At 49.6% G+C, this 22,611-nt stretch overlaps 1 protein-coding gene across 2 annotated transcripts in view; it reads left to right on the top strand.

The window, feature by feature from the left end:
• The first annotated feature begins 15,794 nt into the window (after positions 1-15,794).
• The window catches only part of LOC146813465 (uncharacterized), a 63,499-nt gene continuing 56,682 nt past the window's right edge, over positions 15,795-22,611 (top strand). The window contains exon 1 of one of the 2 annotated variants that reach the window (XM_085620232.1): positions 15,795-17,344. In XM_085620232.1, the coding sequence (XP_085476358.1) occupies positions 17,321-17,344 (24 nt within the window). In that variant the 5' untranslated portion in view covers positions 15,795-17,320. The remainder of the gene's footprint in view (positions 17,345-22,611) is intronic. The other variant, XM_085620233.1, reaches the window with a different exon arrangement.

The following is a 22,611-nucleotide window of genomic DNA, read 5'->3' as shown; positions in this document are numbered from 1 at the left end:
TTGAGATGAACGCAATGGCACACAGCCTTGGAACCATTATTACAACACAAGCGGGACAAACTACGTCTAAGTGGATCACCCCTACATTCTAGATTATTCAACAATCTGCAATGCCTCAAAGTCTTCAGTGAAATTCTGGAAATAAATATCCACACCTTATAATGCTCCTTGTTGAATCGAATTTGTGCATAGCACTGTATTACAACCATATAATAGGCGCACTTGCCCAGACATCCACTGATGGATAATCGATTTTCAACTGAAGCTTCGGCTTTTCTCGCATACGTTTTTGGAATTGACTTTATCTTTAAGCAGCAACCTACTTTGAAACATTCCTCTGCAACACGCATCAGGTGCATGCTTAGACTTTCCCCTGTTTAACACGGGGTACTACTTGCACCCCAAACTATACTGGTTTTTAATTGGTACACCAAATAACTTACAACATGCACAACCACACTTGCTATGGTTTTCTGTTCTATGCATCCACCTGTTTACACCCAGTAACTCTATGCCCACTAGAAATTTCTTTTCGAAAACGATGTAAAGGCTTATCGAGTAATGTGAATGGCAGTACCGAGGATGATGTCATTTCAGATGTCATCAGTGATGGCTTCAATTATGTCATTTAACGAGTCATGAGTGATGTAATATGTGAGGTTATAAGCAGTGCATGATGGGATGCAAGTTAGTTTGTTCACTAAACAATAACTGGCAAATTTCAGTGGTTGTTCATTTTTTTTTTTTTTCAAAACACATTTTATATGTGTTTTCAGCCACATATTCCTAATTCACGCATATAAAGGTCAATGTAAATATGTATGGCAGTAATATCTACAAAATATCATAAACAAAATAGCATTTAATAAAACAACTAAATGTGCAGTGTCCCTGCTGTGCGGCCCAGCTTTCGCCCTCTCTCACCCTAATGTCTCCAATGCAATTAAATCATACAGTGGTATACAACCCAGCATCCCTATCTAGGTTCATTCTCTACATATAATTCTACAGGGGTCAGATGCTCCAAATGAGGGCTTCAGGAATCTGCCCATCGCTGCCAGATCTTACGGTGTTTCTGTGGGCATCCCCTTGCTTTGTATATTGGTAATTCAAGGCCCATGCAAAAATCTATGCTTTTTTTCCATACACCCAGCATAGGGGGATGGGGATGGGGGCTTCCTCAATCTGGCTGTATATTGTTTTGCAAGGGTAAGGTCCAAGAACAGTAGGTGTTGTTTATACCTGTCGTCCCCATTTTTATCCGTGGTGTGTTTAAAAAAAAAAATTCGGTAGCACGGGGAGATCCCAGGCCAACACCTCGGAAAGGCATGCCATGACCCCAGCCAGAACTTTGTGAGTTCACTACATAACCAAATCGTGTGTATAAAGGTACCCTCACTGGTGCCACAACGTAGGAATGTAGGGGATGCTACCAGGCCGGCCCTCCAGAGCCTATGTCAGGTAAAATATACACAGTGTAGATTTGAACTGGATGAGGCATAGACAAGAAGAAATAGACGTGCCGTGTGGCGATTCTAGGGCCTCAGCCCAGTCGTCGTCGTTGTCTCCATTCGTTGTCGTCCTCTATCAGACCCAGATCTCCCTGCCAGGTCATTCAGAGGGCATCAAGTGAGATAGGGCTAGTTGTAACAAGAGACTGGTATATCTTAGTGATTTTATGGTCTCCCAGGTCTTCCATGAGCAATTTACCTTCCTGTGAATTCAACTCCGGAAGAGTATTGAGGTTTTTAATGTATGGGGACAGAGAGTGATGAAATTGTAGATATTTATAAAACCGATTGTGAGGCATAGCAAATTCCCTTTGGAGCTCCTGGAAGGATTTGAGTCGAGCCATGCATAACTACTACAATGTGGATATGCCAATATCATTCCATCCTCGGAACCCGGCTAATGTGACCATCTGAGGTAGAAGGCCATTGTGCCACAGCGGTGTCTCTTGTGTCAGATGAACCCCACCATCCCATTCGACGCAGTGATTGTCTCCGTACCCTGAACACCACTCCTGTCGCTGGTGGCAGGGCCCGGAGCCCCGGCCCACTGTATAGAAATGTGTGGAGAGACGTGCCCCACTGTGGAAATGTGCCTTTTAATGAGCACACCGGTGCAGGGGTCACACTTCTATTGTCCACGGGTCCGAAGACCAACAAAATAGAGATTGGCACTGAAGCTGGAATTCAAATAAGTTTATTAATCACGCATGAGTGGGACCACATCCATACAACACCCTCAAGTGTTGCAGGAGGTAGTACATTGAATACACAGACCGTGGTGCTTTTATACACACTTTGTTGCAGAGTAAGCATGTAGATACAAATAGAAGGTACAGGCCTACACAGAAATAGCTACCTACAAACATGGGCAGATGGGTGATCACTTAGCAAAGTGGGAGGGGGAACAGAACTGTTTACAACAGCAGAAAATAGTTGACAGTTGTATCTTTAACCAGGTGCATTTTAGCAGCTACAGGCCTTTTCTCAGCACGTACATTGCTTTGGCTCAGTACAGAAGGAGTTAACTAAAGCTGATGACTCAAGCAGAATAGAAGGGCAAGCAACAGTGAAGATGGAAGAATTTCATAGCTAACAAAATGGATGCCACAAACAAAATGGCTTCAGCTTATGCTAACGGAAATTATTTCAGATTTCCACACCCCATCGCCCAGCGCTCCACTGCATTTGCAGGATCGTCCCTGTCACCGTACCAACATTCTTTCAGCACCAGCAGGTGAGAGGCTGCATAGTATGATTTAATGTTATGTTATGTTATGTTAGGAGTATTTATATTGCGCGCAGCTGCCCCAGCTAAGAGGCGTCCTGGCGCATGACAAAGTAGACGTAGCAACACCTAACACAACAGTAAAAGCAGTAGAACATAACATCTGTAGGGAAAGTTAAAATAAAAAGGTTTTTATGGCTTTGCGAAACGGGAGGAGATCCTCCATCATGCGTATCTCCAACGGGAGAGAGTTCCACAGCAATGCTGCTTTTACCCTAAAGGACCGACCTCCCGCTCGACTAAGCTTAAACCTAGGAACCACCGCAAACGCTTGGCCCAATGATCTCAGGGAGCGGGTGGGAACGTAAAAAGACAGAAGGTTAGAAAGAATCCGAGGCGCTAGGCCCTTCAGAATCTTAAAGGCCACACATAAAACTTTGAAATTAATTCTAGTTTTAACCGGTAGCCAGTGCAGGGATCTAAGAGTACTGGAAACAGAGCAAGACCTGGGCAAGCCGACTATAGCTCTAGCTGCTGCATTTTGGACCCGTTGGAGTCGGCTAATGTCAGCCTGGTTCGCTCCTACCAGGAGAGAGCTGGCATAGTCCAAGCGAGATATTATAGTTGTTTGCACCACCAGCTGCCTGGTAGGGGGATCAAAAAACTTCAGGACGGGTCGTAATCCGCGGAGCACCCCAGCTGCAGTGCCCACACAATATGTAGACTGGAAACAGGTGCGCAGGGCCACTCGGGCCGTGCCCCTGCCCCATAAGAATTGACCCAATAATGCATTTATGTGCCTAAACCAGGCGGCTGGGGAAGGGACACCATCTTTAAGATGGCGTACCATCCATATAGCGACAGGGGCAAGTGTGACCAGGATTTCACCTCTACTTTTACCTGTTCCGTCAATGGTGCAAGGTTGTGTTCCCATGAGATGGGCTGAGAGGCGGACAGGAAACCGCCTAGATATCATAACCCTTCCGTAGCAATGGTCAGATCGGTCGACCATGTGCCAAGATCACGTACCCCCCGCAGTGGCCATAGGATAGACTTGCTGGCGTTCATATATAAACCTGTCGTCTCTCCAAATATCTGCATGATTCAAAGTATTCTAGGGCCAGTTCTATCCGGGTCGGTGAGGAAAAATAAGACGTCATCGACATAAAGTGCTATGTGGTCTGAGACATCCCACGACCATTTGAAGCCTCAAACAAGCGCGTCCATTCTGACCCAGGCAACTAGTGGCTCCATGGCCAGGGCAAATAAATATGGGGACATGGGACATTCCTGGCGAGTTCCGCATTGGATAGGAAATCTGGGAGAGACCGAGCCCACCACTCGCACCGAACCAGTGAAATCTGTATATAGCAGACTTATGTATGATAGGAATCTGGCACCCATATTAAGACGTTGCAGAAACGTGAATGAATAAGTCCCACTGACAGAGTCGAAGGCCTTATCTATGTCAGCTAGTAATAGGGCGGCCCAGGCGATCTACTGCCGATGTTGCATTGTGGGCGCGGCGAATATTGTGGCGAGGCATTAAGCCATTCTGGTCCGGTTGTACTAAATTGGTTATGTGGGGCATGAGTCGGTTGGCCGAGGCTTTGGCGGGTATTTTGCCTTCTTTATTTAATAGGGACATTGGACGGTATGATGAGTGACACTCTGGGGGTCAGCCCGGTTTGAGGAAGACCGCTACTTCAGCGTGTCTCCAGTCTGAAGGAAGCTGCTTCTCTTCTAAGGCGGTAGGAATCACCTGTAGATTGGTGGCGCCAAGTCGAGACTGATATGCTTTGAAATATTCCCAGGGAAAGCCGCTGGGGCGCAACGCTTTGCCTGGGTTAGGTTGGCCAGGGCAGTAGCTAGCTCTTCAACCGTTAGGGGGCTAGCTAGCAAAACTGACACATCTCCTCGTGCAACCCCGAGCAGAACAGACATCATCTCTGCTGCGTGGACTTACCAGGAACCAGGACTCTGCAGTACGGCCTCACAGCTTCTCAAACCAACGCATTGCCTCAGCTGTGCGGCACATCCTCGACAGCGGACTTCGCATTGCAAGCCTTAGTTGACTGGATCCTCAACGATGATGCAGGACCTTGCAGCGCAGCCTCGCTTGCTTTGGTGCTATTTTCTCAAACATCTTTAAAATTACATATCTCTGGTACCACTGATTGGATTTTTGTCATTTTGGTCTGGTTTTATATATTAAAAATTACTTTTTTTCTAATCTGGTGTGGGACCTTTTTTGTAGTGTGTTTTCACTTTGTTACTGTTTGAAGTGTTGCACAAATACTTTACACATCGCCTCTGAGTTAAGCCTAACTGCCCTGTGCCAAGCTACCAAAGGCTGGAGCACAACTTAATTTATATTTTGCTTCTGATATCATCCTGAGGTTACTACTTGAGTAGGGTTTCACCCCCACAACCAGTAACACAATTTCTTACAGATGGCTTTTGCCAATTTGATTTTAGGTGATAATCTACACTCATCCAACCAATGCCCCAGGTATGCCGCACCTTTCACACCAATCTTGCATTTCTCCTATATGATGGTTAATCCACTTTTCTGCAAGATACTCAACCCCTTTTTTCAAACCTTATCATGAGTTTCCCTGTTTTTGCCAAAGACAAGAATATTATCTTTTTTTAAATAAGTCACATTAGACACATCACAGAATAATTGATGTATAGATATTTGGAAGATGGGTGGTGCCGATGCCAAACCAAATGGTAAACCAGAGATCTGCACACATTAGCAAAATCCACCTGGACTTTGAGCCAAAACAATGAGACAACCCCTCTGACAGTTCCTTTTCTTTAATAAACTTCTCATCTCACAACCTACGCAGTTCTTTCCTCAAAGGTTCCCTCATTACAAGAGGTACAGAGGGTACCTTGTGGACCTAAGGAATTGCCATGTCCTTCAATGCAGTCTTGTTTGTGAAACCCTTGAGGAAGCCTAACTCTTCCTTAAAAAATGTCTGGGAATTTCTGCTCCCACCTGGCTTCATTCAAGGCATTCACCTTTAGCCTCCGCACTCAAAACTTGGGCTGGGTGATTAGCATCTAAGCATATAAACAGTTCCCTTAGCTGGGGCCAACCCAACAAACTGGATACACATTTAGCAATATATACTTTTGATTGTTGCCATACGCCAGCGGGTACAACACTCGATTAGGAAATAAAACCTACTATGTTTCCACAAAGTAAAGCGGGCATCTGAATAAGCCATAACCTGCACTTCCACACAGTTGATAGGGTGTAAAAGGGATTGACTTTGTTTATGACAGTTCCCAATTTGTTAATTTGTAATACAATCTCTTCTGGAATGTTGTCTGTGTCATCAATTCCCACTGCTGCAATTGAGTTTTTGAACTTCGCAAAACAATTCACACTATTACCATTGTAGATTCTCACAAAATTACCTTTTAACTTGCACTTCCTGCACATTTCTACAACAGCAAGACAAATGGCATCAGATGTGAAATAACCTTTCAGCCCACATTTATAACAAATTATGTCCTTGTACTGACTTCAACAGACTTATATCCCGCCTGGTTTTGTCTCCTGTGAAATAATGGGGTTCTGTTGCAGTACCCCCCCCCCCACACACACACACACTTTTTGCCTGGCTTTTGATGCAACTTTGACTGTAGAGTACAGGGCCCTGCTGTCCAGGTTCCAGTACCAATGTTCTTACCCTAAAACTGATCCACAATTGGCCCTTCAGGCCCACTGTAAGTCTCTTGTAAAAGGTACATAGGTACCTGGGGCATTAGGACCCCTCACCTAGGCCATGAAGACTGCCACTGCAGCATGCATGGCTCGGTGCAGATACAACAAAGTCGACATGGAACACTGCCATGGCAACTAGGACTCCCCAAGATATTGGTAAGTCACACCTCTAGCAGGCCTTACCAGCCCTAAGGCAGGGTGGATTATATCACATGTGTGGGTATATCTGCTTGAGCAGATGTGCCCTCACAGTATTAGGGTCTATTCCTTAATATTGTAAGTGCCAGGGAAGCCATAGAGAGTACATGGGCTGTGAACTTGACAACTCTAATTCCCCAGCGCCATGATGGCTTCACTGAAACCAGGAGTGTTGGTACCAAACAACTCCTTGTAATAATTCCACATGGATGCTAGGGTGATATTTATTAAACCATGTACTCAGTGGGCACCTCAGAGGAGCCCCCTGAAACCTACTGACCCTGGTTTGTTCACTGACTGCTTTTTAGCAGCCTGCCAAACACAGACATGTTTCGGGACCCTCTGCTCTCTGGGATCAGAAACAATGCACATCCTGGGCAGTGGTGTCACACCTCCTCCCCCAAGGTGGGCCAGTGCTCGAAGGGGAAACTTTGAATGCCTGCCGCCTTTGTAATGCGGCCCCCAGCCTCTGCAGCAGATGGCAGACCCCCGGTTTACACCCCCACTTTAGGTGGGAGAACCTAGACGAATAGGAGGTGTGCCCACCTCTGCCAACTCCACCCCTAAGGTGGTGAAGGACATCTTTCAGTTCCCGCCATCATAAAGATGGAGAGACCCCTTCAATCAGGGGGCCCCTCCCACAGGAGTGCGGAATAATTGAGGGTGTAGTCGCCCTAGGTAAGGTGGCCATTGGCCCTACCTGCTACTCCACTAAAATGCCCCTACATTTTGAATTTTTGTGGCTCCCCGAGACCTGAAAATTAGATCGGCGATGACCTAAGAAGAAAGAAGACATCTCTGCAGAGAAGGCTGAAGACGGTGTCTGCCCTGGCTGCAGCCCTACCGGCCTGTCTCCAGCTTTGACCCTGCAACCTGTCTTGCAGCCAGCAACCTCTAAAAAACCTGGGAGGACTGCTGCCTTCGAAAAAGACTCCTATCTCCTGAGGACAGTAACCCTGTCCAGAAGAAACCTGCTACAAGGACTCTGGATCCAGATGGATTTGTGTCTCCTGCCCACACTGCACCCGACGCCCACGGCCCGAGTCCAAGTGACCCACCTGTCCAGTGAAGTCGACCCAGCGATCCAGACCTCAAATCCAGTATTGGCTGACCTCCACAACTTCCTAGGGTATCATTGAACTGTTCAGAAACTGCACTATGTGTTGACTTTTTAAAATGAAATGTTGTGAAGATCTTGGTCTTTAAAATAAAATACAAACAAAACTTTTTTTACTAAAATTGGTGTGGATCTCCTTTTTGAGTCGTGTGTCCATTATTGGTCAATGTTATCCAATAAATGTCTTACACTCATCTGTGTTAGGCCTAAGGCTGCTCGCCCACACTACGACTACTAGAGCACTTTGGGTTTCATTGAGCCCTGTATACTTTTGGAGAGCCTCCTGGACTCTGTGAATGGTAAAACCACCTAGTGGCATACCATCTACAGAGCCAGCTTCCTACATCCGTTCAACATTATCCTTGTATGTTTTTTTTGTACACTAGCTATCTTATCATCATTGCCAGATGCCATTTCCTTTAGCACTCCTTACAAAATCAATTGCTTTTTGCAAAAAATACATTTTCTGTATTCGGCAATTTCTCTTGGATTCTCTTATTGTTCACTTTCTGCACCAACTGGTCTATTACATGTCATCAAGTAAGCTTTTAAAGTTGCAAGTTGAAGCCAATAAACGTAAATGCACCATAAAATTGTCTACTGATTCAACCTGTTGTGGGACCTCATCTTAGAAACTCGAATCTTTCCAGCACCTAATTTCTTTTCTTCCCATAGTTTATGTGAAACCACTGTAAGGCCACCTCAAAGGCATCCATTTCCTCTGCTTCATCCTCCATTACTTGAAGTGGTGGTGGATGCTTCAGAATCCATCGGTCTTCTGCTCTAAGACAATGTTTAAGCATAGCTAATTTGCATGAGGTGGTAAATATCTCACTGCTTACGGCTACGACATAGACCCCAAAACCTTCCTTCCAATCCTCCCATTTTATCAGAGGTTCTTCATATTTGTTTATGATGGGCACCAGTGCAATCATCCCTTCAGTTTTGTTTGTAATGTTATGGATAAATGTTCAATTAACTTAAACTGTTGCCTTTTATTTCAGGTAGAAGCTATATTTTTGTGCTTTTATGCTGCTTGTTTCACCTCTACTTACATAATGTATATTTTTGTGCTACTTATTCCACTTACCTTAGATAAAACTCTCTTGCGCTATGCTAGTCCTTAGCGCTGACAGTGCATGTGTTGCGCTGCCTTCCTGTAACTAGGCAACAAGACGGATAGTCATATGATGCAACTCGCTGCATGTCTATTCAAACTGACTATGACAGTGGTCCCACTTTATCTCCTGCTTTATAATTTGGGACATTGATTTCCCGCAGCCTGCTCCTTAGTGTTGGAGTTCTCAGTCAGGAGCTCTCAGGCCAGGGGCCTGCAGTCTGTGCACACATTGCCAGAGGGGGCCACTGCAAAGCACATGGAGATCCGGACCACGCAGGAGTTCTCAGGTCAGGGGCCTGCAGTCTGTGCACACATTGCCAGAGGGGGGCCCCTGCAAAGCCCATGGAGGACCGGACCACGCAGGAGCTCTCAGGTCAGGGGCCTGCAGTCTGTGCACACATTGCCAGAGGGGGGGCCCTGCAAAGCACATGGAGGACTGGACCCAGTCAGGAGCTCTCAGGCCAGGGGCCTCCAGTCTTTGCACACATTGCCAGAGGGGGCCCCCTGCAAAGCACATGGAGGACCGGACCCACTCAGGAGCTCTCAGGCCAGGGGCCTGCAGTCTGTGCACACATTGCCAGAATGGGCCCCCTGCAATGTACATGGAGGACCGGACCCAGTCAGGAGCTCTCAGGCCAGGGGCCTGCAGTCTGTGCACACATTGCCAGAATGGGCCCCCTGCAAAGTACATGGAGGACCGGACCTAGTCAGGAGCCTGCAGTCTGTGCACACATTGCTAGAGGGGGGCCCCTGCAAAGCACATGGAGGACCGGACCACGCAGGAGCTCTCAGGCCAGGGGCCTGCAGTCTGTGCACTCATTGCTAGAGGGGGGCCCCTGCAAAGCACATGGAGGACCGGACCACGCAGGAGCTCTCAGGCCAGGGGCCTGCAGTCTGTGCACACATTGCCAGAAGGGGCCCCCTGCAAAGCACATGGAGGACCGGACCCAGTCAGGAGCTCTCAGGTCAGGGGCCTGCAGTCTGTGCACACATTGCCAGAGGGGGCTCCCTGCAAAGCACATGGAAGACCGGATCACGCAGGAGCTCTCAGGCCAGGGGCCTGCCGTCTGTGCACACATTGCCAAAGGGGGGCTCCTGCAAAGCACATGGAGGACCGGACCACGCAGGAGCTCTCAGACCAGAGGCCTGCCGTCTGTGCACACATTGCCAGAGGGGGCCCCCTGCAAAGCACATGGAGGACCGGACTCAGTCAGGAGCTCTCAGGTCAGGGGCCTGCAGACTGTGCACACATTGCCAGAGGGGGGCACCTGCAAAGTACATGGAGGACCAGACCACGCAGGAGCTCTCAGGTCAGGGGCCTGCAGTCTGTGCACACATTGCTAGAGGGGGGCCCCTGCAAAGCTCATGGAGGACCGGATCACGCAGGAGCTCTCAGGCCTGGGGCCTGCAGTCTGTGCACACATTGCCAGAGGGGGGCCCCTGCAAAGCACATGGAGGACCGGACCATGCAGGAGCTCTCAGGTCAGGGGCCTGTAGTCTGTGCGCACATTGCCAGAGGGGGGGGGGCCTGCAAAGCACATGGAGGACCGGACCACGCAGGAGCTCTCAGGCTAGGGGCCTGCAGTCTGTGCACACATTGCCAGAGGGGGCCCCCTGCAAAGTACATGGAGGACCGGACCCAGTCAGGAGCTCTCGGGCCAGGGGCCTGCAGTCTGTGCACACATTGCCAGAGGGGGGCCCCTGCAAAGCACATGGAGGACCGGACCACGCAGGAGCTCTCAGGTCAGGGGCCTGTAGTCTGTGCACACATTGCCAGAGGGGGGCCCCTGCAAAGCACATGGAGGACCGGACCATGCAGGAGCTCTCAGGCCAGGGGCCTGTAGTCTGTGCATACATTGCCAGAGGGGGCCCCCTGCAAAGCACATGGAGGACCGGAGCCAGTCAGGAGCTCTTAGGCCAGGGGCCTGCAGTCTGTGCACACATTGCCAGCGGGGGCCCCTGCAAAGCACATGGAGGACCGGACCACGCAGGAGATCTCAGCCCAGGGGCCTGTAGTCTGTGCACACATTGCCAGAGGGGGGCCCCTGCAAAGCACATGGAGGACCGGACCCAGTCAGGAGCTCTCAGGCCAGGGGCCTGTAGTCTGTGCACACATTGCCAGAGGGGGGCCCCTGCAAAGCACATGGAGGACCGGACCCAGTCAGGAGCTCTCAGGCTGTCTGTGCACACATTGCCAGAGGGGGGCCCCTGCAAAGCACATGGAGGACCGGACCACGCAGGAGCTCTGGGGCCTGCAGACTGTGCACACATTGCCAGAGAGGGGCCCCTGCAAAGCAAATGGAGGACTGGACCCAGTCAGGAGCTCTCAGGCCAGGGGCCTGCAGTCTGTGCACACATTGCCAGAGGGGGCCCCCTGCAAAGTACATGGAGGACCGGACCCAGTCAGGAGCTCTCAGGCCAGGGGCCTGCAGTCTGTGCACACATTGCCAGAGGGGGGCCCCTGCAAAGCACATGGAGGACCGGACCACGCAGGAGCTCTCAGGTCAGGGGCCTGTAGTCTGTGCACACATTGCCAGAGGGGGGCCCCTGAAAAGCACATGGAGGACCGGACCATGCAGGAGTTCTCAGCCCAGGGGCCTGTAGTCTGTGCACACATTGCCAGAGGGGGGCCCCTGCAAAGCACATGGAGGACCGGACCCAGTCAGGAGCTCTCAGGTCAGGGGCCTGCAGTCTGTGCACACATTGCCAAAGGGGGGCTCCTGCAAAGCACATGGAGGACTGGACCCAGTCAGGAGCTCTCAGGCCAGGGGCCTGTAGTCTGTGCACACATTGCCAGAGGGGGCCCCCTGCAAAGTACATGGAGGACTGGACCCAGTCAGGAGCTCTCAGGCCAGGGGCCTGCAGTCTGTGCACACATTGCCAGAGGGGGCCCCCTGCAAAGCACATGGAGGACCGGACCCAGTCAGGAGCTCTCAGGCCAGGGGCCTGCAGTCTGTGCACATTGCCAGAGGGGGCCCCCTGCAAAGCACATGGAGGACCGGACCCAGTCAGGGGCTCTCAGGCCAGGGGCCTGTGGTCTGTGCACACATTGCCAGAGGGGACCCCCTGGAGATCGTGGCCCCCACACATCGCGGGGGCTAATGTTACGCCACTGTCAATGATGTCAGCGGATCCAACACCAGTGCTTTAAATGGGCCGGTACTCACCGGTACTGAGTACCGGCACTTCTTAAATTTATCACTGTGAGTACCGGCACTTCTCTGCTGCCTTGGAGAGTACCGGTACTCATGACAAGGTAGGTTTAGTGGCTGTGAGTGCTGGTGAGCAGGAGTGGAACTTGTCTCTGGCAGCAAAGGTGCCGCTTCTGTCTCCCGTCCCCGATCTGAGCCCCAGCTGAGCTATTCAGCAGGGCGCAGTTGAATAATGTTCGGTGCTCACCATCTACGCTGTGCTTGACAAAGCAGGGTCGAGATTCATTTTACCTGCTAGTGTGCACGTGTGATTTTCAAAGCACAGCACTTCAGGTAGGGTAAAGTCAGTGGAGGACTTTAAACATAAACATTTTATCAGGGGCAAGGGCGGATTCTCACACTTCCCGTACTTTCTCTGGATCAGAGGGTTCATGCCCAGACAATGCGATCGAAGAGGCCCCTGGAGCGCCAATCTAACTGCTTTCTGCAGTGAGGCACCTACCTTCCTAACGCCACATGCCTCAATTACCGGGTCTGTGCATAGAAGTCTTTCTTATGCCAAAGAAGCTGAAAACTAGCGCCGCCAACCACACATTCCTAACACTTTCCTTTAGATGTGCCTGGCTCCCTTCTTGCTCTGTCACACTGTTGCTGAGGATCCATGACCGGGTCGGCGCCCAGGCTGTGGCAGGATGTTGCAGTTCCTGCCTGCCAGCCGGGGTCCAGGGCACCCAGGAATTCCCCTGCTACATGAAGTTAAAGGAGGAAGCCGCTGTTCCAGAATCGATCACCTCCTCGCCTTCTCCTGACCTGGACTGTGCTATTGCTGTGCCCAGCAGAGCCCAACTTCTGCCCCAGACTCACCACGCCAGCACTACCTTTTGTCTAAAGTAGCAGTTCTGCTGATTTATTAGCAGCGCAAAGTGTTTAACATCCCTGCTCGGCAGTGCACTACGAAGCAGCACCCTTTATTTCCCAGCACAGGTAGACTTGCTAAGTCAGAGATAAGTCATGTGATTATTGTTCCCGCTGTAGAGAGGTCAGAGTTTTCTCTACTGGCAGTTTTCACTCTCATCATTAAGTAGGGTAGAGGGTTAATTTGCCTCCTTCAAAAAAGCATATTGTATTGTACTGTATTGTATGTGGATAGCTCAGTGGGTTACTGCTTTTGTCACAGAGAGCCCTTCGTTACATGTGGTTCAGCCGCACCTGAAGCTGAGGTTGGGGTGGAGGGGGCTGATTTTTTTAGAAATTGAATAATAGCTTCAAAAGAACCTACTGCAGAGTTTGACTTCCTTGTTGCTTAAATGAGTGTGATTTCTGATATTTGTCTATTTCCATTGACTTCATACCATGATTATGCTCGCAAGAAAGTGCCACTCTAAGTGTCACACATCTAGTTGTTGCCTGACTCTCGTAAATCCACTGAATCTATAAAAAATGTCACACATAAGCAATCTGAAACATTAGCAGCTATACTCTAATGGATGTCTTTTCTGATATTTATATGATTCCCTCGTCTTAATTGCTTAATTTTGCTAGTGAGAAAGTGTCACTCATAGTCGTTGAAATGTCACTCATAATTACAATGAAAATATGAAAATGTCACAAAGGAGACTGAAACCTTGGCAGCTATTGGGTCCATTCAGGCCCTTTGCTGTCATCCACATTCACACTATCCTCTGCATTTGCACAAACACAGCAATCAAGGCAGTTCCCTGGCAGTGGCAATTAAAAAAGCCATGGTGAAGAGTATTACATGGCTTTTAACATACCGGACTCTTTTGTGTGTCTGCTTATGTTTGTGTATTTGCCTACATTTGTATGCCTGTTTTTGGTAAGAAAAATGGGTGGCACTTTGTGTGTACATATCTGCTCGGTGACAAAGATTAATAAATAATGTAGTAGAGAGGGTTAGTGGGTGAATGAGTGAGTGGATAGATGAGTAAGCAAGGGTGGATGTATGAATGGATGGATGAGTGGATGGATGAGTGAGTAAATGGATGGATGGGTGAAAGAGGGTGGATGATTGGATAAAAGGGCGGATATGGGTGGATAAGTGAAAGATTGGATGGATGAATGAAAGGGAGGGGGATGGATGAAAAGGTGGATGATGGATGAGTGAAAGGAGGGATTGAGTGAAAGGGTGGATGGAATGAAAGGGTGGATGGTATAAAGGAGTGAAAGGGTTGATGAATAGATGATAGAAAGGATTGATGGATGAGCGAAAGGGTGGCTAAAGAGATGTATGAGTGAAATGATGAATGGATAGGTCTAAAGATGGATGGATAGATTTGGATATGAAGGTTGGACAGGCGGAATGGTGAAAAACTGAATGATGGATGAAAAACTGATTAGACAACAGAATGAAAAGAGTAAATGGTGGACATCAGCAGGTAACTGGTAGGATGAAAGGATGAATGGATAGATCGATGGAAGAGACAAGAGATCTTCTGGGGAGGGTCATGATGATTTGCTTCATTTGCTTAGTGCCATAAGAGCTTTGGTTCGAAGTGGGGTTATTTTCAGTTTCTTCCTACTCACATGCCCAAAAATATATAGTATTGTGCATTTAACAGTATGGCATTAAGAAAGTGCAACTATTGCAAAAAAAGGAAATGTTAACATATTATCGCATTTCTCTTTCATTTTGTGTAATGAGTTAACCTGCTTTGTTTATATACACACAATTATGTGTTTTGTTGTGTGCTGCAACTATTATAGAAGTCGTTAAGTATCATTTTGTCTTGCCCTTAGCCCCGCCTCTGGCTCCGCCCACTCACTACACCTCTAGCTCATTTTAATGAGTACCTGCACTTATTTTTTCCCATTTAAAGCACTGTCCAACACCGTTCTTACTGTTGCCTCCTCCCCTCCCCTTTAGTAGTATGTAGTCTCCATTTTCCAGCCACTGCCTGTCCCGCCCACATTTACTCCTAAAATGTATACTTACTTATGCGGAGACGCCACATTCAGGCGGAGATCTCCATGGAGAAAGGGCCTACAGAGGCGGAGGCGTAAACTCGGCACGTAGGTTTGACAACAGCATTTTATTATTTGTTGTACTGCAAAGAGTACTACTAAATGCAGTTTGTAATTAGGCCCCTTACTCTCCTCGTGCCTTAAAAAAAATATCTGACTTTATTAAATGTAATCTTTTGCATTCGTGAAACTCTAATGCTTTTGGGCCAATTCTGCTCAATATGAAACTGCAAACAACTAAATAAAAACAGACATTCGGGTCTCTGCTCAGGTCTACCTCTTTAGAAAAGAGAATGGAACACAAACAAATTTGCAGGGACAGACCCTGACAAATCGGGGTGTCCTTGCACATGCTGAACGCGTGAGCTCCCAGCACATACATGAGCCAGCACATGCTACTAACACCAGCAGAGCGCGCGCTCCGGTCTCACGCAGCTCGCGCTACCAGCGTGTTCGGGAGGGCATCTGTGCGCATGTCTTGAGCTCGCACAGCGTGTCCTGGAGGGCGCCTCTGCGCATGTCTTAGACTCGCACGTAGGCCAAAGCGTTCGTCTAACGAGTAGTAACTCCTGTCTTGAGCATGCGCACTGGAAGAGCACGAGTACGCGTGTCCCGCGAGGAAGTTCTGGAGTTGTGAGTGGTTGTGCGAGAAGCGTGCGTGTGCGCATATCGTGTACTATCAATGTCTCAGTGCGCACGCTCTGCACGATCGGTGTCTCTACGCATGTCCTTTAGGAGCAGTGTCTCACTGCGCATGCGTTGTGACCAGTGTCTCACAGCTCAGCTCGTGTAGAGAGCCCGTGTGCCTCGTGTCAAAAGCGACACCACTCCCTGCGAGTGTAGTGACAGCAGGATCTGTGAGTGTCTGCATTGGAGTGCAGTGCTTGTGTGTATAGGAGTGCATACCTGTAGTGACAGCGGGGTCTGTGAGTGTCTGCATTGGAGTGCAGTGCCTGTGTGCATAGCAGTGCATACCTGTAGTGACAGCGGGATCTGTGAGTGTCTGCATTGGAGTGCAGTGCCTGTGTGCATACCTGTAGTGACAGCGGGGTCTGTGAGTGTCTGCATTGGAATGCAGTGCCTGTGTGCATAGGAGTGCATACCTGTATTGACAGTGGGCTCTGTGAGTGTGTGCACGCCTGTAGTGACAGCGGAGTCTGTGAATGTCCGCATTGGAGTGCAGTGCCTGTGTGCATAGAAGTGCATGCCTGTAGTGACAGTGGGCTCTGTGAGTGTGTGCATTGGGGTGCACGCCTGTAGTGACAGCGGGGTCTGTGAGTGTCTGTATTGGAGTGCAGTGCCTTTGTGCATAGGAGTGCACGCCCACAGTTAAAGGGGGCTTTGTGAGTGTGTGCATTGGGGTGCACGCCTGTAGTGACAGCGGGCTCTGTGATTGTGTGCATTGGGGTGCACACCTGTAGTGACAGCGGGGTCTATGAGTGTGTGCTTTGGAGTGCACGCCTGTAGTGACAGTGGGGTCTGTGAGTGTGTGCTTTGAAGTGCACACCTGCAGTTACAGCGGGCTGTGTGAGTGCGTGCATTGAAGTGCATGCCTGTAGTTACAGCGGGCTCTGTGACTGTGTGCATTGGGGTGCACGCCTATAGTTACAGCGGGCTCTGTGAGTGTGTGCATTGGAGTGCACGCCTGTAGTGGCAGTGGGCTCTGTGAACTTGTGCATTGGAGTACACGCCTGTATTGACAGCGGTGTCTGTGATTGCGTCCATTGGAGTACACTCCTGTAGTGACAGTGGGCTTTGTGAGTGTGTGCATTGGAGTGCATGCCTGTAGTGACAGCAGGGTCTGTGAGTGTGTGCTTTGAAGTGCACGCCTGTAGTCTGTGACTGTGTGCATTGGGGTGCACACCTATAGTTACATCGGGCTCTGTGAGTGTATGCATTGGAGTGTACACCTGTAGTGACAGCGGGCTGTGTGAGTGTGTGCATTGGGGTGCACGGCTGCAGTGACAGCGGGGTCTGTGCGTGTGTGCATTGGAGTGCATGCCTGTAGTGACAGCAGGGTCCGTGAGTGTGTGCTTTGAAGTGCACGCCTGTAGTTACATCGGGCTCTGAGTGTATGCATTGCAGTGTACACCTGTAGTGACAGCGGGCTGTGTGAGTGTGTGCATTGGGGTGCACGGCTGCAGTGACAGCGGGGTCTGTGCGTGTGTGCATTGGAGTGTACACCTGCTGGAAGCTGCTTCTAGGCGCGGGCTCTGTTTCCTGCTGCTTCTGAGACACAACGGCAGAAACCCACCCCGAAGCAGCTAGGAAGCATGTTCTATCAGGCGTCAGAGGAGGTGAGTCTGGGCCTGGATCTCTGGACGGGGTGTGAACATGCGGTGCCTTCCAGCTTGTGGGGACCATCACATGGGTTGTACAGAGAGGCCAGTTATTTCCTTACATTGCATAGGCGTGGAGGCAAGTTAAAGTGGGAGATTCCTTAAATAATTTTTATCTTTCAAACTTGATATCTCAATAGGGAGTGTTGCAGGACAGCGGAATTGCATGTCATGTGATGGTACTCCTGGTAGGGTGCATTCTTCAACTTGCGCGCACTCTTACAGAATGCCTCTCAGCCGATCAAAGCCTTCCAGGTGCCCTGCACCATGTTTCTGGGCCTTATGGGAAGAAGTTGCTGAAAGGCCGCTAGACCCTGCCCCCTGTCCCCACTGATCCCTGAGCCCCCAGAGACCTGGGACATCAACTTGGCAATGCTTTCCTGCAGGGGTGAAGTGCTCTAATGATAGCCTGGGAGAGAAGCTTGTCAACCTCTGCAGGGAACCAATGTTTTATTTCACTATTGGCATTGTTTTAAGGGTGGGAAGGAAGAATGCATTTTTCGAAATTTATGTTTGAAAACTATCACTTAAAATAAAAATACTTCTCAATGCACTAATATAATCTGTAGTTATAAAGTGAAACGGTTCTGCATGTTAATGAAATACACTTTTTATTTTTTGAAGAGACCTTATTATATATTTACACTTTGGCTGCCAGATGTTTTTAAAAATGAAGGTGTTTCTAAAGCTAAGCAGTGCAGAACAACCTAGTTACTTCCTTTCTTAACCTTTAATTAACATTTAAATAAAGGCTTGCCTGTTTATGTTACATCTTTTTAATCATAGTGCTGAGTCAAATAAACAGCAGCCCAGTGCTGCAGTTGACCAGGGGGCCACATCTAAAGGTCACGCGGCCCCTGGGTCGTACTTTGACTATCACTGATCTGGGTGACCTTCCAACCTTGGACCAGAGAACCATGAGAGCTTGGCTACCATCATGTGAATATTTTCTTATTCAATGGATTTCTACAGCTTTCTCACTTCCAAAAGAATCACCTAGTCTACTTACAGCGAAAGAGAACACGTAAGTGAAAAACACATCATTTTACAAAAAATAGACTTTGTTGAGATGACTATGCCCAAAAATAAACCCCGGTAATGCCCTTATGAGGGATTATTGATATCACATTTTGAGTGTTCAAAAGTGCCCTGATGTTGCAATAGATTATACATTTGTGACTATAAGTTTGGGTTTGGGTCTCACTTTTAAATGCTCTGTAGTAGTGTGCTTGGCACTGGGCTCCTGTGAAGCTATGTGTTAGGAAGTGTTGGACTTGGCCCTTTCTGCAGGGTCATCTCCAGCCTTTTTGCCTTCACCCTCCTCTTTTCTGAACCTGTATTTGTTGGCTTTAGGACTCTGTACACTTTACCACTGCTAACCAGTGCTAAAGTGCATGTGCTCTCTCCTTTAAATATGTTAGAATGGTTACACCCAGTTGGCCTGTTTAATTTACTTGCAAGTCCCTTGTAAGGTGGTGCTCCATGTACCCAAGGCCTGTAAATTAAATGCTACTAGTGGGCCTGCAGCACTCTTGTGCCACCCACTTAAGTAGCCCTGGAAAACCTGTGTCAAGCCTACCATTGCAGTCTGTGGGTGCAGTTTTTTTTTGTTTTGCGAAAACCTTTATTGTACATAAAAATCAATACAAACATGGGCCTACAACCACCAGGGCCGGCCGCTAATATATAAATGGTCAACAACATCAAGGCAGCAACAGGCCCCCTGGGGCCCAGCCGAATTAACAAATTACTGAGTGCACCTCAGAGGTTATCAGGATACATAGATTTTAGAAATACAAACAAAGAAAAAATTTAAATAACACCAAAAAGCAAGGCGGAAACCATCAAAAAAGGGGCGTCTAACCACATCCGGGGAACTACACAATACATACTCCACCCTCAGGTGGACAATGAGGATGAGCAAGGGGGAGGTGGGGGCGACGGGAGAGCCACAACCGTCTACAGGTAAAACGTAATAATCCGGGAACCTCAGGATCAGGGGGACAAGGCAGCATCAGATGTGTCCACGAGGGGGGGCGTGCAGATGTTCCCTCGGTACGCGTTCCACTGACCCCAGATTCTCCCCCACGCCCCCGGCTTACCCCGAGACACATACACAGTCTTCTCTCTGCACATGCACCAATCCATGCTCTCCTTCCATACTGACACGGTGGGAGGCCGTCGGGAACCCCAACGCTGTGCGATGTCCCTCTTAGCAATCATGTTCCCAAGGGCCGCCCACCGAGTCTGAGCCGCATTATAGTCATTAGGCTCCCACACGTTCAACAAACATCGGCGAGCCTCGGGCAACAAAGCGACCCCAGTGACGCATTCCATGACAGCATGCACCCGGCGCCAATACTCCGCCACCTCACAGCACTCCCAGAGAACATGGAGAAAAGTGGCGCTGAGCCCACAGCCGCGCCTACAGAGCCCGTCTTCAGAAAAACCCATCAAAACTAAACAAGGGCCCGTCACGTAGACACGGTGGAGAATTTTAAGCTGGACAAGACGGAGACGCGCGGGTATGGCCACTTCCTTAGGGGAGGACAGCGCAGACTGCCAATCCTCATCGTCCAGTTCCACACCATCCCCGGTCCACGCCTCCCGAAGGCGCACGAGGAGATCCGCCCGAACGTTTATTAGTTTTTTATAGATAAGGGAAATAGTACTGTCGGGCAAGTGACCGTTGAGTATGCGGTCCTCGAGTGGCGAAGACACAGGGACTGCAGTCCCAGCCCCGAAGGCCGAGAGCAAGGCGTGCCGAACCTGGACGTACCGAAAGAACTCTCTCTCACTCAATTCGTACTCACTCTGCAGCGCAGCAAAGGATTTAACCACACCCTTCACCCAGAGGTCACCTACTCTACTGATGCCAATCGTGTCCCAACGCTCAAAGCTCTTCGTCGTCCAGAGGCTTCCCAATCTTTCAGACGCAAACAAAGGGGTCGCACCCGTCAAACGCTCATTCCAGCCCATGGCCACATTCGCAGCCCTCCACACGCGCACAGCAATCTTAGTGGGACCGGTTAAGTTCCTCACAGCCGATCGAGAGTAAAGCGCTCTGTTAAAGTTGTCGCCAGGCAACAAAAATCTATCCATTTTGAAAGCCGGATTCGGACCAGGTGCGTACGTTGCATGGTTAATAGCAGATAGCTGGGAGGCCCAATAGTACCTCCTGATGTCCGGGAGCGCAATGCCCCCGTCATACCAGGGGAGAGTCAGTTTTGCAAGAGCAATACGTGCACGACCATCCCAAACAAGCCTCCTCTGTAAGCTCTCCACTTCCCGGAAGTAGGCCGCCGGAATAATATCAAAGGAGTTCTGAAGTGCGTAAAGGAATCGGGGAAGAGACATCATTTTAAAAAGCGCCGCACGACCGAGGGGAGACAAGGGAAGCTTACGCCAACGGGCCACGTCTAACCTCAATCTCCGAAGTGGAGAGAGGAGATTATGCTCGTAGCGGACCGCCGGGTCCAATGAGACGTACACCCCCAGGTACGTAAAGCCGGAGTGGGACGCCTTAATGGGAAAACGAGAAGGCAAGAGAAGAAAGCCACCGGATATAGCATAGACACTAGATTTGGACCAGTTAATAATCAAACCAGAGTTCTTGCCGAAGGAAGTAAGGATGTCAAAGAGCACATTGAGTGACTGGCGTGGTGAGGTGAGGTACAAAAGAATGTCATCCGCGTACAACGAAACTCGATCCTCGAAGCCAGGGGCCCACTGGATCCCTCTTATCGACGGTTCCCAACGAAGCCAAGCAGCGAGCGGTTCCAAAGCCAGAGCAAAGAGCAGGGGAGACAACGGACACCCCTGCCTAGTGCCCCTCCCAAGAACGAAGGGCCGGGAAACCCTCCCATTAACGACAACCTGAGCCAACGGAGCAGCGTATAAGAGTTTAACCCAACTAATCAATCCCGCCCCGAATCCAAACTTTGCCAGGGCGGCCCAAAGATACGGCCATTCTATCGTATCAAAGGCCATCGTGGCGTCCAAGGAAACCAAGATGGCCGGCTCTGAAAGATATTCCGCCCTTGCAAGTACGCCATGTAGGCGCCGCAAGTTAAGGGCCGTATTCCGGTGCGGGATAAAACCGGATTGGTCCGGATGCACCAGGTCACAGATAACAGTAAGCAGGCGATTAGCAAGAACCTTGGCAAGGATTTTCGGCTCGGCGTTCAACAGAGAAATAGGCCTGTACGAGGTGCAACGGTCCCGAGGCTTACCGTCCTTGGGAATCACGACTATAGTGGCCAGACGTTGATCAGCAGGGAGAGAACCAAGTTCAAGCGACTCCGAAAACATACGACGGAGAAATGGCGCAATTTTATCCGGTTGCAGTTTGTAAAGTTCAATAGGGAGTCCGTTGGGGCCCATAGCCCTGCCTGAGCGAAGGGAACGAATCGCGGTAGCAATCTCGTCGACCGATAACGGGACATCTAACTGCTCACGCTCATCCACCGACAGGCAGGGCAAAGCAATATCCTTCAACAAGTGACGGGAGTCAGCCTCATCCCTATCAGACACCGGGGAGTACACAGCACGGAAGTAATCAGCAAAACACTCCACAATCTCACCAGGGTCAGTCACACTCACTCCCTCCGACGTCTGAAGCACGGGGACCACTCGATTCACTCTCTCCTTCTTATCAAGCCAAGCAATCAATTTACCCGCCTTATCCCCAGCATCATACAGCCTACCCTGCTGCTCCCTGTACATTGTCCGAGCAGCATCCGTAACAAGGGACTTTTATTCGAATTGCTTCAGGCTGAGAGCGTGGAGCCCGTCCTGAGTGACAGCCGTCTCCAAGGCAGCCTCCAACCCCGATATCTCCGCCTCCAACGCAACCACCTCCCCGTTCTTAGATTTCTTGGCCTCCACGATCAGGGATAGGGCGTGTCCTCGGAGAACCGTTTTGAAAGCCTCCCACAAGGACACTGAGGACAAGACGGACCCCTCATTCTCAAGAAAGTACTGGTCAAGCGACTTAATGAGACCCTTGCGGATCTTGGGGTCACGCAGGTACCAGGGGTTAATGGGGGCGACCCGCCCGGCGGATCGCATCCCGGTATCGAAGAGGAGCCACAATGGGGAATGATCGGAAATGCCCCGGGCCAGGTGCTTAACCTCCCGGACCCGGGTGGTCTGGGCCGCTGGCATAAGAAAATAATCTAGTCTGGAGAGACTCCCGTGAGCCCCGGAGTGGAATGTGTACTGAC

Source organism: Triturus cristatus, chromosome 7 (genome assembly GCF_964204655.1).
Source record: "Triturus cristatus chromosome 7, aTriCri1.1, whole genome shotgun sequence".
NCBI lineage: Eukaryota > Metazoa > Chordata > Amphibia > Caudata > Salamandridae > Triturus > Triturus cristatus.
Note: the sequence above shows the minus strand (reverse complement) of the source record. Positions and strands in the feature narration are given on the sequence as shown.